Source organism: Salmo salar, chromosome 10 (assembly GCF_965601325.2).
Source record: "Salmo salar chromosome 10, fSalSal1, whole genome shotgun sequence".
Classification (NCBI taxonomy): Eukaryota; Metazoa; Chordata; class Actinopteri; order Salmoniformes; family Salmonidae; genus Salmo; species Salmo salar.
Window position 1 is genome coordinate 74,818,208 of NC_138300.1, and position 18,252 is coordinate 74,836,459.

The 18,252-nt window shown below is 40.9% G+C and overlaps 1 protein-coding gene across 2 annotated transcripts in view; it reads left to right on the plus strand.

Moving 5' to 3' along the window:
* Positions 1 to 18,252, plus strand: part of gramd2ab (GRAM domain containing 2Ab) — a 72,878-nt gene that overhangs the window by 41,661 nt on the left and 12,965 nt on the right. For both annotated transcript variants that reach the window (XM_014123957.3, XM_014123958.3), the window contains 6 exons: positions 1,105 to 1,162; positions 2,975 to 3,047; positions 4,302 to 4,405; positions 12,953 to 13,051; positions 16,762 to 16,833; positions 17,533 to 17,595. In XM_014123957.3, coding sequence (XP_013979432.1) covers positions 1,105 to 1,162; positions 2,975 to 3,047; positions 4,302 to 4,405; positions 12,953 to 13,051; positions 16,762 to 16,833; positions 17,533 to 17,595 — 469 coding nt within the window. The remainder of the gene's footprint in view (positions 1 to 1,104; positions 1,163 to 2,974; positions 3,048 to 4,301; positions 4,406 to 12,952; positions 13,052 to 16,761; positions 16,834 to 17,532; positions 17,596 to 18,252) is intronic.

Genomic DNA, 18,252 nt, shown 5'->3' on the forward strand with positions numbered 1-18,252 from the left:
ATAGAATACCTGGAGAGAGTGATAATGACACAGTGGCCTATCAATGAAAACCAGTCACAACCTGTCTGAAGGCTTTATTCTCCCTCATTGACCACCGTCCAAAATCTATAGAGCTGAAATTATTATTATGGTTTAGGAGTAGTTCTGTTTTTACAACCAAATCTCTGTTTTTGATTTAAATGGCATGTTATAGAAGGGTCCAGACACCTTTTGTGTGATTTCATGTTTTTGAAAAACTTACCCGAACAGCAAATTACTTGCTCGTCTTCATTGTGTAGTATTGTGGCCCCGAAGACACAAACAGTACAATATGCCAGGCTTGAGCTGTGAATGGGAAGTAGCCTCTCCAAGCTATAATAGGCCCTTAGGGATATTAGAGGGAGTCTACTTTGGGCTCTAGTGGTCAGTATCAATCACTTTAGGTGTGTGTGTGTGCGTGTCCGTCCGTCTGTCTGTGTGTGTCTGTCTGTGTGTGTGTGTGTGTGTGTGTGCGCGCATGCGGGTGTGTGCGTGTGTGTGTCGGGTCAGGACTTGGCCAATAGAGACATCTGCTAAACTGTTTGTCTTTTACTTGACTTTCACAATCTGACTTTACATAAACACACTTTTCATATTACCTAAGCATTTACATTCACACCGATGACCTGTTTGAGGTGTGTGTGTGTGTGTGTGTTTGTCTGTGTGTGTCCATTTGCATGTCCCTGTCTTTTATTAATGGTTGTAATGATTGTTTAGGTGGTGTGTGTGTGTGTGTGTGTGTGTGTGTGTGTGTGTGTGCGTGCCACTCAAATATAAGGCTCATTTTGTCCATCATCGGCAGTTCAACAGTACATGCTATCATAGTCGTCCTCTGCTTAAAGACTATATGGAGGATACATTTAAGAACAAATGCATCATCATCATCATCATCACAGCTTTTGCTCTGTACTGAAAGTCCTGTATCTTGTAGACTTGGGGGAGATTGTAACCATCCGGACTGAGCTGAACATGGCACAACAGTCAGATTATTCATTTTTTTCCTACATATTTCTTTTTCTGACAGTGACAAACCATAGAAACTGTGTCACCACTCCTAAAACTTCTCGGTGTTTCTCTCCTCTACAGGCTGCAACTGATTGATGACCTGACCTATGAAGATGTCAAGAAATGCTACAGGGGCTCGGTGAGTCATTATTCCCGTGTCTGGATTCCCACTGTTTGTCATCGTTTACACGGTATTGTCAGCATAAAGAAGTAATGGAGCGCTTCATTCATGTGTAAGAAAATATTCTAACCACTACAATATTACGTATAGGAGAGACAAAGTAAGGACGCATGTAGTTGTACTTGAACTATCACACAGAAATACTGTCTTTACCCGATTGTAAGCAAGACATGGTATTTTGTCATAACAAAGGAATGAGTTTATGGCAAGTTATTTAGCATGGTAATAGTAAGTTCACCAGTCCACAGAATATTGTATATGCATAGTATAAGTGTCAGCTAATACATTTGAAATCTTATGAAGTATTTATTTTCAATGATTTTAGCACGCTCACAAGTCCACGTAATATTGTACGCATACAGTATGAGTTTCAGGGATTTGCATTTGAAACGATTTCAAATGTTTATTATTGTCCAAGGTTTTCTAGTGCAAGCTTCACATACAGGTTTAAAAAGTATGTGAGGGTTAAATTAAGCTCTGAATGGATCAGACCATATGTCTTCTGATTTAAATACCCATTTCTCCAGTCTTATACACACACAGACCCACGCCGACACACGCACACCTGCAATCGAACTGATTCAAACAATCACTCCCCTTCAGAATGGCTGATGAAAATGATCCCTTGGAAATAACCCACAGATGTTTCCAGCACAGATGTTTCCGTCTTTATCTATTATTGTGACATGGTGAGGTTGGACCCAGGTGCAGAGAAGAGACCAAATGAGGAATCAGTGGTTAAGGAGGAACATAATATTTTACTGAGAAACGGTAACAGAAGGATCACAGTAACGCTGGGGAAACCAACACACACTAAGTCTCGAAAACTCACTCAGGCGACAAACGCACACAGCACATAACTCAAGCTTCAGCAAAGGACAATAGAAAACACGCCTCTTTTAAACAGGGAAATCATAACGAGTAAATAGGACACACCTGAGTGTTGTTAATGTCTCTAGGACGATCTCTGCCGCCCTCTGCTGACAGGTGGAACCATGACAATTATAAGTTATAACCCAGGTTGAGGCAAAGAGGAGAAGGGATTGTCTGTGGCACCACTACAGAGGAACAGAGAAGGGAAGGGAACACTGTTAGATGTTACGCAGGATAAACAATTGGGTCAGAACACATTGTGACATAGGAAGTGTGTCTGAGTTATGAAACAACTCAGTGTAACAGAGAGGGTGTGGGACTAGTGTATAGTGATCGACCAGCACCAGGGGAACAGGTGTGTGTGTTTTTGTGCGCTTGCCTGCGTTTGTGCGTGCACGTGTGTGTGAATGGGTGTGCGGAAGAGTGCATTTTTTATGTGTGTGTGTGTGTGTGTGTGTGTGTGGTGTGTGTGTGTGTGTGTGTGTGTGTGTGTGTGTGTGTGTGTGTGTGTGTGTGTGTGTGTGTGTGTGTGTGTGTGTGTGTGTGTGTGTGTGTGTGTATGATCCTGTAGGGTAGCATGCCAAAGCTCCAGCCCCCATAGGGAAAGGACAGGGCAGGATCACGTGGCTGAGAGGAACCTAATTGATTGGAAAGGGTTTTATGCACTTCCAAAATAATAACAGGAGCTGAATCATAATCTGTTAAAAAAGCTTAGGTGATATAGTCACATGGCCATCAACTTTATTACAAGATTCCGTTTGGGAGAAGTAAAACAGTGAGTGGACATTTTCTGAAAGGAACCTCCCCCGTCTCCCCCTTGTCTCCCCTTGTCTCACCCCTGTCTATCCCCTGTCTATCCCCGTCTATCCCCGTCTCACCCCTGTCTCCCCCTTACAGACCGTCAGCAAGTACAATTCCCAGTACCACAAGCTGTTCCAGACCGTGCCCAAGGAGGAGATCCTCATGAAAGGTAAGTCAGGGGAAATTGAACACTGTCTATACATCATATACTCTGTCTATAATACTAGAATACTCCTGTAGTTAGAATGCATGCCCAGTACATTGCTTCATACAAGGTGGTATGCCATCTGATGGCTTGGGATGAATGTGTGCATGACATTTGTGGGAAGATCAAATACAGTGCAAGAAAATACCATTTGAATTGGGAGTGCTGAACTGCACTTTGTTTGAATAGGGTTTGCATCACTCTAATGTGCAAGGGTTGACTTGACACTAAACTAGATATGGCTGTGCAGCTACAGTACCACAGTTGAGATGTAGGCTATTCATATAACTTGCAATGCCTTACTTCTTCTGCCGCATATGGACATTCACACTATCATAAACCACGCCAAACCCGCTAGTCGCTAAAAAGCCGGCAAAGTGGTATTTTTAGGTTACCAATTCATTTGGGATTATGTGACTTGAGCCAAAGTCAATCAATTCCTTTTTCATTGCAAATCACTGTCAGCTGGCTGTTAGAATCACGTCCTCATCTCCTTACAGCAGGCTTCACAGTGCTTCCTAGCCAGCTGCTTTCCACTCCACAGAGTGTCTTCCTCTCCCTTCTCTTTCATTACTGTTCTCTCTTTCCATCTCTCTCTCTCTCTCTTTTGACCACTCTCCCTTTTCTCCTCTCTGTGAGGAACCCTGTACCAGCCTGCTGCATTCAGCTGGAAATGGAAGTTGGACAACTGAATGCATTGAACCGCATTTAAGCCAAAAGCCCTCTGAATCAGAGAGGTGCGGGGGCCATAATGAGGCCATGATCAAAAGCCTCTCCAATCACACATTGCCATTTTGGACTGTTTGTTTGTGTTTTGGTCATGAGTCATATTTTGTGACGTTAGTTCATAATCTGTGTTAGAACAGAAGTGAGTTTATTTTTGGTTCTTTCGTAATTTGTGGTATGGGCGTCTACAGATTGACGTGTTAGTATGCACGCCCTAAATGACATAATGATATTTCAAGTTGAGTTGTGTTTCTATACTAAAGGGAATCATCACTAGACAACGGTGGTCCACAATCCCATACACTTCAGCTGTATCCCACTGCCACAATGTGTGGGTTTGAAGCCAACTCGTATATATCCCACGCTAGTCTCCAGCTCTGTGCATTCTCCCTCTGGGGTGTGTATTCCCCACAGAATGAAATAGAACATTATTATACTGTATCTCTATGGTATTCCTGGTCTTATTTGTGTTTTTTTCCCTCCCATTTCCAGTGTATTCCTGCGCTCTTCTCCGAGACATCCTACTTCAGGGCCGCCTCTACATCTCCCGCAACTGGCTGTGTTTCTATGCCAACCTCTTTGGGAAGGACATCAAGGTGAGTGTCAAACAGCCATGGTGATGTGGTGGTTCATTGGCTCCAGTGGGTCTTCCCTGGTTAGCAGTTACGCTGATGCTGCCTGGTTCACAATGGGAAGGAATTGCAACTGCCCTCAGCCTTGACACAAAATGGCTTCTCTCTTCTAACAATGGGTGCGTTCGTAAATTCACTCTGGCTATCTACTCCGATTTCAGAGCACTCTCGTTTGAGTGTGCCAGAGCGCAAAATAACTGATGAATTTATGAACGCTCAACGCCTGTTGTTTATGGCCCGTGTCAGTAAACGTCGGTAAAAAAGTGTAATTAAATTGTTGCCAGCAGCACAGTTACAGTCACCAATGCTCTAGATAACATGAAAACAGCCTGACCAGCTCTGCTCGGGCGAGTAAAATGGTCAGAGTGAGGTGTTCTCTCATTTGAGTCTGGAAGTAGCTAGCGAGCTAGCCAACATTAGCTTGCTAGCGCACTCTGGCAGATTTAATTTACAAACACACCAAATATGAAGACCTGTGTTGAAAATAAATAATAGACTTATCATCATCATACCTATCAATGCTTATATAGCATTGTTGGTATGATCATTCCCGTTGATAACAGGTTCTCATTTTTACCTCCACACTTTCCATTGACTAGAGATCATTCAACATAAATGGATGTTTCTCTGTTCAATTGCTGAAGGTTTCTCTCTTTGAAATAGAGAATTAGGATGTCTGATAGAGACTTTTATCCTCTGCACTTAACAACCTGAACACAAAAGACATTCAAATGAATCGCACTGCATGCAGGTTTCCCTCTATTATGTCCATCGTTGAAACTGCTTATTCGCTTACGTTTCCTAGTTCAGATAATTGAGCTTGAAAAATGAAATGTTACAAGAGTAACGTTCAACATGAGATATGGCCTGTTTGATGTAGGTATTGAAATAAGTACAATAAAGTGACATGATAGTCAGGTTATTTATTGAACAGCAAACAGTTTTACAAGATGTTGAGTCCATTTACAGTAAAGGAAATTAAGTTGAGCACCAATTTCCTTATTTACAAATCATTACTTTCCATGACATCACGGAATACAACATAAAATGTAGTTGTGAAAGGGATAATAAGTTCTGAATAATACAATTGTTGGTCAGTCAAGTGTAAAAATGTTTTCAAGAGGAAAGGGTATTTGGCACCAATTATAGAATATTTGTATTGTATTTCTATGAAATAACAGAATTCTATTGAACTGATAAAGCATAAACCTAACAAGGCTATTTTAAGCTCAAAGACCCATTAACCAGCCAGTCATTTGAAGTGACTGAAGATTAAGCACGGTGTCAACTCACCCTGAACCCAACTATCAAGCACTCACTGTGTGTACACTCCCGCTGGAATAGACCTTTATTTGTTCCTTTTCTCACACTGTTTGTTTTGACCCGTTCTACTCCCCCTTTCTTTAAATGGGCACAAAGTCCCAAGATTGGGGTGCATAGTTATGTAGCGTAAAGGTCACACAGCTCATTTTTGTCATGTGCCGTATGTCTACTCTTAACTAACCTAATGGCATCCCAAACACTGTTCTGTACAGAATAAAATGCTTGTTCGAAATGTTTGCAAGTCATCCGGCTCAGATTTCCCATGTATGAATGGATTGGGTAGAATATAATGTCCATGTTAGTGGCTCTCAATATGCAACAATAATGCTATTGCAATGAGAATGTGCAAATAACAATGTTACCTTAATGTGTCCTTGTTGACTGACTGATCACTAAGGGAGTGAAGGGATGCTACGCTTAACACTAGAAAAGCCTGGCCCCATTGGTCCCCCCTCCGGGCCAATGACGTGTCTTTTGAACGTCAACATTCTAGTAAATACATTTCATATACAGTACCAGTCAAAAGTTCAGACACACCTACTCATGCAAGAGTTTCTTTATTTTTACTATTTTCTACATTGTAGAATAATAGTGAAGTCATCAAAACTATGAAACAACACATATGGAATTATGTAGTAACCAAAAAAGTGTTAAACAAATTAAAATATATTTTCTATTTGAGATACTTCAAAGTAGCCACCCTTTGCCTTGATGACAGCTTTGCACACTTGGCATTCTCTCAACCAGCTTCATGAGGTAGTCACCTGGAATGCATTTCAATTAACCGGTGTGCCTTGTTAAAAGTTAATTTGTGGAATTTATTTTGTTCTTAATGAGTTTTAGCCAATCAGTTGTGTTGTGACAAGGTAGGGGTGGTATACAGAAGATAGCACTATTTGGTAAAAGACCTATTCCATATAATGGCAAGAACAGCTCAATAAGCAAAGAGAAGTGACAGTCCATTATTACTTTAAGACATGAAGGTCAGTAAATGGAGAAAATTAACTTTGAACGTTTTTTCAAGTGCAGTCGCTGAAACAATCAAGCGCTATGATGAAACTGGCTCACATGAGGACCGCCACAGGAAAGGAAGACCCAGAGTTAACTCTGCTGCAGAGGATAAGTTAATTAGAGTTAACTGCACCTCAGATTGCAGCCCAAATAAATGCTTCACAGAGTTCAAGTAACAGACACATCTCAACATCAACTTTTCAGAGGAGACCTTCATGGTCGAATTGCTCCAAAGAAACCACTACTAAAGGACACCAATAAGAGGAAGAGACTTGCCTGGGCCAAGAAACACGAGCAATGGACAAATATTTTTTTATTTCAGTTTATTTTAGTAAATACTTTTAAAAAAAATTCTTAACTGCATTGTTGGTTAAGGACCCATAAGGACCCATAAGTATTCAGCGCATTCACGTCTGTAGCGATGAAATGCTTTGAAAGGCTGGTCATGGCTCACATCAACACCATTATCCCAGAAACTCTAGACCCACTCAATTTGCATACCGCCCCAACAGATCCACAGATGATGCAATCTCTATTGCACTCCACACACTGCCCTTTCACACCTGGAGAAAATGAACACCTATGTGAGAATGCTATTCATTGACTACAGCTCAGCGCTCAACGCCATAGTGCCCTCAAAGCTCATCACTAACCTAAGGACCCTGGGACTAAACACCTCCCTCTGCAACTGGATCCTGGACTTCTTGACGGGCCGCCCCCAGGTGGTAAGGGTAGGTAACAACACATCTGCCACGCTGATCCTCCACACGGGGGCCCCTCATGGGTGCGTGCTCAGTCCCCTCCTGTACTCCCTGTTCACTCATGACTGCACGGCCAGGCACGACTCCAACACCATCATTAAGTTTGCCGATGACACAACAATGGTAGGCCTGATCACCAACAACGATGAGACAGCCTATAGGGAAGAGGTCAGAGACCTGACCGTTTGGTGCAAGGACAATAACCTCTCCCTCAACGTGATCAAGACAAAGGAGCTACAGGAAAAAGAGGACTGAGCACGCCCCCATTCTCATCGACGTTACACCACGACAGTCGTGAAGAGGGTACGACAAAACCTATTCCCCCTTAGGAGACTGAAAAGATTTGGCATGGGTTTTACAGCTGCACCTTCCTGACTGGTTGCATCCCTGCCTGGTATGGCAACTGCTCGGCCTCCGACCGCAAGGCACTACAGAGGGTAGTGCGTACGGCCCAGTACATCACCGGGGCCAAGCTTCCTGCCATCCAGGACCTCTATACCAGGCGGTGTAAGAGGAAGGAAGGCCCTAAAAATTGTCAGACTCCAGCCACCCAAGTCATAGACTGTTCTCTCTGCTACTTCATGGCAAGGGTTACCGGAGGGCCAAGTCTAGGTCCAAGAGGCTTCGAAACAACTTCTACCCCCAAGCCTTAAGACTCCTGAAAATCTAATCAAATTGCTACCCAGACTATTTGCATTGCCCCCCAACCCCCCTTCTACGCTGCTGCTACTCTCTGTTATTATCTATGCATAGTAACTTTAAGAACTCTACCTACATGTACATATTACCTCAATTACCTCGACACCGGTGCCCCGCACATTAACTCTGTATCGGTACCCCTTGTATATAGCCTCGCTATTGTTATTTTACTGCTGCTCATTAATTTTTTTTATTTTTTTTTATTGCTTACTTTTTTTTAGGTATTTTCTTAAAACTGCATTGTTGGTTAAGGGCTTGTAAGTAAGCATTTCACAGTAAGGTCTACACCTGTTGTATTCAGTGCATGTGACAAATACAATTTGATTTGACAAATATGATTTGATTTGATTAGACAGGTGGAAATCTGTCCTTTGGTCTGATGAGATTTTTGGTTCCAACTGCCGTGTCTTTGTGAGACACAGAGTAGGTAAACGGATGATCTCCGCATGTGTTGTTGCCACCGTGAAGCATGGAGGAGGTTGTGTGATGGTGTGGGGGTGCTTTGCTGGTGGCACTGTCTGAGATTTATTTAGAATTCAAGGTACACTTAACCAGCATGGCTACCACAGCATTCTGCAGCGATATGCCATCCCATCTGGTTTGCACTTAGTGGGACTAGCATTTGTTTTTCAACAGGACAATGACCCAACACACCTCCAGGTTGTGTAAGAGCTATTTGACCAAGAAGCAGAGTGATGGAGTGACGCATCAGACCTGGCCTCCACATTCACCCAACCTCAAACCGATTGAAATGGTTTGGGATGAGTTGGACCGCAGAGTGAAGGAAAAGCAGCCAATAAGTGCTCAGCATATGTGGGAACTCCTTCAAGACTGTTGGGAAAGAGAATGCCAAGAGTTTGCAAAGCTGTCATCAAGGCAAAGGGTGGCTACTTTGAAGAATCTCAAATATAAAATATATTTTGATTTGTTTAACAATTATTTGGTTACTACATGATTCCATATGTGTTGTTTCATAGTTTTGTTGTCTTCACTATTATTCTACAATGTAGAAAATAATAAAAAGAAAGAAAAACTGTTGAATGAGTAGGTGTGTCCAAACTTTTGGGCGTTGTCGTGCACTTGTCAGCACCCTTTTACATTTCACAGGGTTGTTAACCCCTTTGACGCTCCACAAAATGTACTTGATGGTATTATTTTGGCCACCCTGAGCAATAATTTGTCTGAGTAATAATGCGTGGTGTAAAATACTTGGGAAAAGTACAGAAAAAAACTACAGAATGACATTAGAACTAAACAATTCACTCTGTGATGAAGCTGAGACTTGTAGGCCGGCTTTTCCCAAAGTCGGATTTTTGGTCTTATGTTCGTTGTCATGCTGAAATTTTTAAATAAAGTAGTCTTGGGTACTTCAGAAAGGGATCACCAAAAATTCACATCAATGTAACACTTAAGAACCCATAGTGGCCACCAGCCGTCTTTCTTCAAATTACTATAGCGTTGTTTTTCTAACAATAATATCTGTGTCAATATCGCAAAATTAACTTTCGAACAACCTGTTGTCGTATTCGCGTGGCTGTTGTCATCAACCGGAAACAGAGTATGCTGTCATTTGACTTTTTATAGGGGGAAAAAATCACTTAATTACTCAAAATTACGGTACTGAAGTGGCCACGACTTTTCACTGTGGAAGAGGCTGTATCTATGTTGGTTGGTGATAAGGATTCGGACACGTCTTTGCACTTTGAAAGTGATGATGTCGAGGTGAGTGAAATAAGTAAACAGCAGATGTATGTTTGGTGTTGTTGACGTTTGATGCTATGAAACTTGGGGAATAGCTCTCATATTAGCAAATCCTGTCATGATCACTTGCTTGGTACAGTCGAGTACATCAGCGGCGGAGCAGGAGCTTGAATGATTGCTCTCTCATGGAAATAGTTGCGGTGTTTGAATGGAATTTATTTTGGGCAACAGACATATACAGCGAAATGAGGATATCACTTGAAAGTATTCATTGAAACGCTTGTTTCCAATGTGGTCCTCGATTTTCAAGAACAACACAAATGATTAAAAGACAAGACAAAATTACAAACAACTATAAATACAGTAATTTATATTGACATCCTAAAAAGTGGCACTATTCACAGCACTTCTCCCTAACCTTAAAAAATCAACCATGTTAATTTCACATTTAAACAATCTTTTAATTGCACATCATACCGATCCTTCAAATAAATACACCTGGCCAGCAGTAGGGGGCACAAGGGGCAGCGGAGTGGTTTATCTGTATATAGTCAGCTAACTAATTTGTTGTTATGTCTTGTTTCTACTGATGTAATTGATATGGAAACGGCTCAAGCGGCTTGCTATAGCTAGCTAGCCAGCTAGTCTGTCAGGCAAGAAAAGTTGTGTGTGGCGGTAAATTTGGAAAGCGTCAACCTCAGCTGTCACTTTCACTAGCTAGCCTTACAGACAACCAGCTAACTAGCCATCGAAATTAGAGTAATTCGCATTTATCTGTTGGGCTTAAGTCATGGTTTGTCGTGTTTGCTAGATACAGATATTCATAGGCCATACATTGCCTAGTTTTCCTACTATTTCACAGCTTACGTGTCGCGTTAAGGTAGATGCCCGTGCAGTTTAGCTCATATGATATTGAGTTGCAGTGATATTTGTTTACATAGCCAGCTAGCAAGTTGCTTGTTTTGTTGTTGTGTTTCTACCGATGCAATTAATCTGGAATCTGTCACAGCTCCGTAACTAATCAGCTAACATTGGCGAACTCTGTACCACATACTTTGACCTCTTACCATCTATGAAAGTAATCTGACCATGGGTATTGAAGTGTGTACCCTATATAGCCTTTATGTTTATAACCTGACCCATCTATGAACATATTCATGAACGTCTTTTTCGTGTACTCTCTCCTGTCTGATTATCCATCCGTCTGATAGACATTGTATCCCAGTTCATAATCTGGCCACTAAGGGCTTCATTAAAAAAATATATTATATATAGTATAGTGTCATGATGATGATGTGTGTTTGTGTGTGTGTGACCCCAATACAATTCTATAATGCTGCTGTAGATTATTGAGAATTTTCAAAATAATGCACATTTTCTCACACATTTCAAACAAACAGACACAGCTCAAAAACAAAGAACAAATGACAATTACAAATGATCTTAGTTTTAAAGAGCACAACATCTTATTTGATATTACACTACATTCATGTCAATAGGAAAAAGACAGATTTTGTCAATTGTGTAAAGACACTCACTATCAAAAAACGATTAACACGCAACCCAACAAAAATCCCTAGAGTATTTACATTGTAGTAAATTTGTAGTAAAAATGCTAACAACTATTCAGAGACTATTTCAAAATGCAGATAACCTCTCTCAATAAGATTTAGTACAGACCAGGCTGGACACAAAATGTAGAAATAGTAGCCTACTTTGACAACAATTCAGTGAATGCAATAAGTATTAGGTAGAGACAAGAAACAAAACAACTGTTCAGAGACAATTTTAAAAAGTAAAAAGCCCTTCAAACTTCACCTGCTTTTAAATTATGAGTTACAACTCGGTCCACACGCCCTGGTGCCACCCTCTTGGGTCCCCTCTTCCTTCCACTGTAGTCATATCACAAAGTGAATACACAGCTGCGTTTTGAATGCCTTCAGGGACCAGCACCTGCGGTTTCTGGGAAGGGGCCTTTGCAGGGTCCCGCAAACAATGTACGCATTTATGATGGACATTTTGAGCGTCCCCAAAACATATTCTTCCACCATTTTTTGCCTGTGGATCCAACACTGTAATTGCTCCTCAGTTGGTCAAGATGGTCAACCACACTCCTCATTTTCTTGTTGTAATCCATTACAAGGTCTGGAAGAGATAGAAGTTTCTACCACTTTTAAAAACAACTCCAAACCCCCTGCCTTTCACTTTAGGCACATGTTGTGTGGTAAAAGGGTGAATGTTGTGACTTGGGGCAGACAAACTCCATGGAAACGTAGGCTCCCCTCTCGGGTGTGCTCTCCCTCTTCCTCCTTCTCTCACTCTGGTTCCTCCTCTCCTCCTGTCCCTTTTCCACTTCCTCTTCCTCCATGTTCCTCTTCAAGACAAAACAGCCAACTAGTTAGCTGACTACACTATACACAGCTAAACACTGTAACTATTTCAGAGACAGAGAGCAATCATTCGAGCTCCACCGCTGATGCTCTCACCTGTACCAACCAAGTTATCGTGACATGACTTGCTAATCTGAGAACGAATCCACAAGTTTCACAGCATTAAACATCGACAACACCAAAAATGTATCTGCTGTTTACTTATGTCAATCATCTCGACATCATCGCTCTTCTGCCCCAAATATATAAAAATTAAATGACAGAATACCCTGTTTCCGGTTTCTGCTTGATGACAATAGCCACGCGAATATGACAACAGGTTTATTAGTAAGTAAATTTTGCGGTACTGACAGAAATATTATTGTTAGATAAGAAAGGCCATTGACGGCCGCTATGGTTTTTGAGTTAAATATATTACTGTGCTTTGAGTGTTGCGAATTCAAGTATTTTTTAGGAATTGTCAAGGATGGGGGGGAGACTTTAACAATGGCAGAGTCATTTAAAAAGTTAACTTGTTTTTAGTCAACATGACACTCTTGGCTCTCCTAGTGCTGCGGGAGTAAAGGGATGCTATGCTATTATGCTATGAAGTGCAGGTGCTAACCATGTTTGCTTTTCCTCTACAGGTGGCCATTCCGGTGGTGTCAGTACGGCTGGTGAAGAAACACAGGACAGCGGGCCTAGTACCTAACGGGTTGGCCATCACTGTGGACACCAGCCAGAAGGTATGGCTCAGCATAGTACAGCAGCACAATGCAATATGGCTCTACCACTCACAGACAGCTAGCATTATCTAGGTGTTAACCCTAACACTTTAAGAGTTTTTTCTGCATAGAAGAGTATTGAGCAGGCCAGGTAAGTGTTTTTTCGGGACGCCTATGTCCAAACAGTATAAAAAATATTTTTTTAAATATATATACTGTATATACACTACCGTTCAAAAGTTTGGGGTCACTTAGAAATGTCCTTGTTTTTGAAAGAAAAGCACATTTTCTGTCCATTTAAAATAACATCAAATTGATCAGAAATACAGTGTAGAAATTGTTAATGTTGTAAATGACTATTGTAGCTAGAAACGGCAGATTTTTTTCAATGGAATATCTACATAGGTGTATAGAGGCCCATTATCAGCAACCATCACTCCTGTGTTCCAATGGCACGTTGTTAGCTAATCCAAGTTTATCAATTTAAAAGGCTAATTGATAATTATTAAACCCTTTTGCAATTATGTTAGCACAGCTGAAAACTGTTGTCCTGATTAAAGAAGCAATAAAACTGGCCTTCTTTAGACTAGTTGAGTAACTGGAGCATCAACATTTGTGGGTTCGATTACAGGCTCAAAATGACCAGAAACAAAGAACTTTCTTCTGAAACTCGTCAGTCTATTCTTGTTCTGAGAAATGAAGGCTATTCCATGCGAGAAATTGCCAAGAAACTGAAGATCTCGTACAACGCTGTGTACTACTCCCTTCACAGAACAGCGCAAACTGTCTCTAGCCAGAATAGAAAGAGGAGTGGGAGGTCCCGGTGCACAACTGAGAAAGAGGACAAGTACATTAGTGTCTAGTTCGAGAAACAGACGGCTCACAAGTCCTCAACTGGCAGCTTCATTAAATAGTACCCGCAAAACACCAGTCTCAACGTCAACAGTGAAGAGGCGACTCCAGGAAGCTGTTTTAAGAAGGTCATACCGAGGATCATTTAGCTATTTGATTTTGAATTTGAAGACCCCTTGATGTATCAAAATAAATATATAAAAAAATTATTTGATGGAAAAATTGTATTTGGCCCTATCTGGTAAAGACCAAATCCATATTATAGCAAGAACAGCTCAAATAAGCAAAGAGAAATAACAGTCCATCATTACTTTAAGACATGAAGGTCAGTCAATGCGGAACATTTCAAGAACTTTGAAATTTCTTCAAGTGCAGTCGCAAAAAACATCAAGAGCTATGATGGAACTGGCTCTCATGAGGACCGCCACATGAAAGGAAGACCCAGAGTTACCTCTGCTGCAGAGGATAAGTTCATTAGAGTTACCAGCCCAAATAAATTCTTCAGAGTTCAAGCAACAGACACATCTCAACATCAACTGTTCAGAGGAGACTGCATGAATCAGGCCTTCATGGTCAAATTGCTTCTCTTTGCTTATTTGAGCTGTTCTTGCCATAATATGGACTTGGTCTTTCACCAAATAGGGCTATCTTCTCTATACCAACCCTACCTTGTCACAACACAACTGACTGGTTGAAACGCATTAAGAAAGGAAAGAAACTCCACAAATGTACTTTTAACAAAGCACACCTGTTAATTGAAATGCATTCCAGGTGACTACCTCATAAAGCTGGTTGAGAGCATGCCAAGAGTTTGCAAAGCTGTCATCAAGGCAAAGGGTGGCTACTATGAAGAATCTAAAATCTGAAATATATTTGATTTTTTTAACACTTTTTTGTTTACTGCGTGAGTCCATATGTGTTATTGCATAGTGTTGATGTCTTCACTATTATTGTACAATGTAGAAATTACCCTTGAATGAGTAGGGGTGTCCAAACTTTTGACTTGTACTGTATTTCCATAATTTTATTTTACTGGTACTGGGTGACCTTCAGACGAGTCTTGTGAGGCCTGTGGGCATCCTAGAGCCAAATAAACTAGGGGTCATAGTGTGTAGGTCAAACTGTTCGGACGCTGCAGACAGAAGTTGGCAGATCGGCTGCGCCGACTTCAGACGAATCCCAAAACGCTTGTGGGAGTCGTAGAGCAAAATGGAGAGCACCATCATGTTCATGAGTCTCACCATAATAGTCTGGAGGCCTAACCGTTCAGAAACTACAGACGATTTTGTGAGAAGTCCGATTTTCAGGATGTCTCATGGTCTGACAAACACCGCTCTAGGTCTGTCACCTTTCACCGCAGATGCGGAAGTGTGACATCGGCGGATGCGGTGGATTGAGACGCGTCCAATGCAAATATCAGATATCTTTAGCTTAAACCAACATATTTTTATGTAGATTTTTTTTTTTTCCACTCAAGGTGGTTAAGACACTTTATGTTGATGTGTCCTTTATTTTGGTAGTTACTGTACCTGTAGTTTGTTCTCAACAGACACTGCTCTGATTTGAGAACATACAACATATCAGGTTAAAGACCCAGTTCAGTCAAAAACGTGATTTACCTGATTTTCCACACTATGAGGTAGGAATAATAATGTAAAATTGTGAACATTTGTGTGAAAAGACCGCCTGAAATTTCAGCCTGTTTTTGTAGGATGGAGTTTTGGTGACCAGGCATTAAATGTGTTAATATACCAATAAGAAAGAGTTCCAAACCTCTCTGCCAATAATAGCTAGGTTTCCCCTCCCGAACTCTGACCACTCCCAGACAGTCCTAGCAAAATTCTTGCTTGAAAAATTGCTCTTTGCTCATAGCTATTTTTGTTCCTTTTTTACTATTTTAATGGAAAACAATCACAGTAAGGTACTTAATTGTTACTCAGAAATGATTTGATATTGAGATAAAAATGGTGCTATTGGACCTTGAAAGGTCAAAGGTCACATCCATGTTCACCTTATTGACAATATACAGTTCTTCAGAGGTGTTTGCTTTGAGGATATGAGTAGTTTATTTGTAAAGTAATGAACAGCTGTTTCTGTACTTAATTTATCTCTGTGTCAGAAGCCCATTCTTCTTGCTGTATGATGGAAGCCTCCACACTGAATGAATCTTAATATTTTTGGATGTGATTTATATGGAGTAGTCTACAGCTCGCATTCACAGAGCTTAAAGAAGACACGTTGACCCAATGGCTTCTTGCTACTTAATCACTTTGGGATGTATTGCTTTTGAGTTTTTTGGTTTTGTTTGTTTTTCTTTATTTAATTAGATCCATTGGGTCCTCAATGGGGTGGGATTGGGTTGGGGGGTTGTAACTTCATTCTGTGTATCTGTATTCTTGTTTTCTAACAGTTATTATTATAAATAAAAACATTTGATTATAAAAAGGAATGTACAGCGATCAGGGTGCTTGTGTTTTGTTTCAAACGGTAACTTAATAGTCTGTTCTTGTTCTTGTACAAGTTAGTGGTGTGATGTAACAGGGCTCCTGACACAGCAAACACCTTTTATGGGGTTTTATGGTCCTTAGTGATGATGGCTAAAGCTGCTGGCTGCCACCTGGCTTTGTTTTGTCTTTCATGAATTAGTGAAACTGAGTGGCAGAGACAGCTCTCAGATAACTGTTTCATTTATCTAGTGCACAGCTGGATTGGCTGAAGCTACTCAGGCGTTGCATGTCATACAAATGTCAGTTGACAAGTGAGAAATCTAACTTTGTTGATAACCTGTGCATCTTCACATCTGCTGTAATAGATTATCAAAGATAGTGGAGCTAAAGTTTTTTTTTTTTTTTACCCAAGTGTCTTGTTCTGTCTTGCAGTATGTGTTTGTGTCCTTGCTGTCCCGAGACAGTGTCTACGATGTCCTCAGGAGGATCTGTACACACCTTCAGGTACGAAATAACCTCATAATATGCCATTGGCAAAGGTATACCAATAGATGTGGTAAAAAGGTCAATGGAACGCAGACCTTGGGGGAGAGAAGAAGTTTGCCGGATTGGCGCACACTAACCAGGTTGATATTTGCCAAATCCATCATGGTTGCTGTATTGTAACGGGCCCACAATGTGGTTACTAAAGTCCCATTTGGATACATTTGGCTGTTTTCAGTGCATAACATTTAGAAAGTTGTGCCTTTTCAGGTTTAGAAAAAGTGGTTGCTAAATGCTAGCTCCCGTTCGTATAAGCTGATGGCATAGCTAGCATACAGAAATTGTTGGTGGCAGTCAAATGTTTTTTACTGAAATGTAGATGATTGGTGATGATGATATGTACATGTATTGGGGTTGACATCCACACAAGCATTATACACCGATTTCTACCTCAACATAGTGTGAAATACACATAAACAATAGCTTAAATGGGCTAATTTTGCTTGGGGGCAATGAGGCAATTCTGGATCTTTCCCCCACCCGTTTCCATGGCATTTCCATTGTTTTGGTCGAGTTCCATTGACCTCTTTACCTCATCTATGGTCTGTAAGATTGAGCAGATATCGTGGATATCAATACTGTTGTGTAGTTACATTGTAGTTACACAATAGAGAACTAATAATTACTGCAGTTACAATGTAACCTTATTTTCCTCCTTAGGTGAATGGGAAGAAAAGCCTTAGCCTGAAGCAGTACATGGAGGAGCCTAGCTCACTATCTATGGTAAGCCCAGCCAGTACACTAAACTACACTACTCTGGGTGCAGTACAGTAGGATAGATATGGTAGCCTGGGTGACAGGCAGTTCTGCTCTCTTACCAACTCTTCATGGAATGAGTGACAAGGAGTTAGCAAGAGATCAAACACAGACCCGCACCCAGGATACAGTTGTGGTGCAACCCACCCTGCTTTACACAACAGTCTAGATCCATCTGCTACTGTTTGTTGACCAGCTGCCAAGGACCATAAATTGAACTTGGCAATGTGCAATTTACAGCATCCCTGTACTTTATAGTAAGTGTGTGTAGGGTCAAAGAGATAGATGGGGTAATGTAGTGTAGCATTAGCGTTATGCAAGTCAGAGTTAGGCATTTGTTAAAGATGTCTATTTTTTTACTTTTAGTGTTGAAAAGCAATATCCCAAGTATGAGCACAGTAAAGTACACACACTATGGTAAAAAAAAATGTTTGAGCAAAATGGGTTTTTTTAGACACTACTGCAAGGAGACTGGAGTGCTAACTTTAAGTGTTTTGAATATGCCCCTACACATTACTCAACGTGACTCTCATAGTAGTAAATTGCACTACTATACTGAACAAAAATATAAATGCAACATTCAATCATTTCTAAGATTTTACTGAGTTACAGTTCATACTGTAT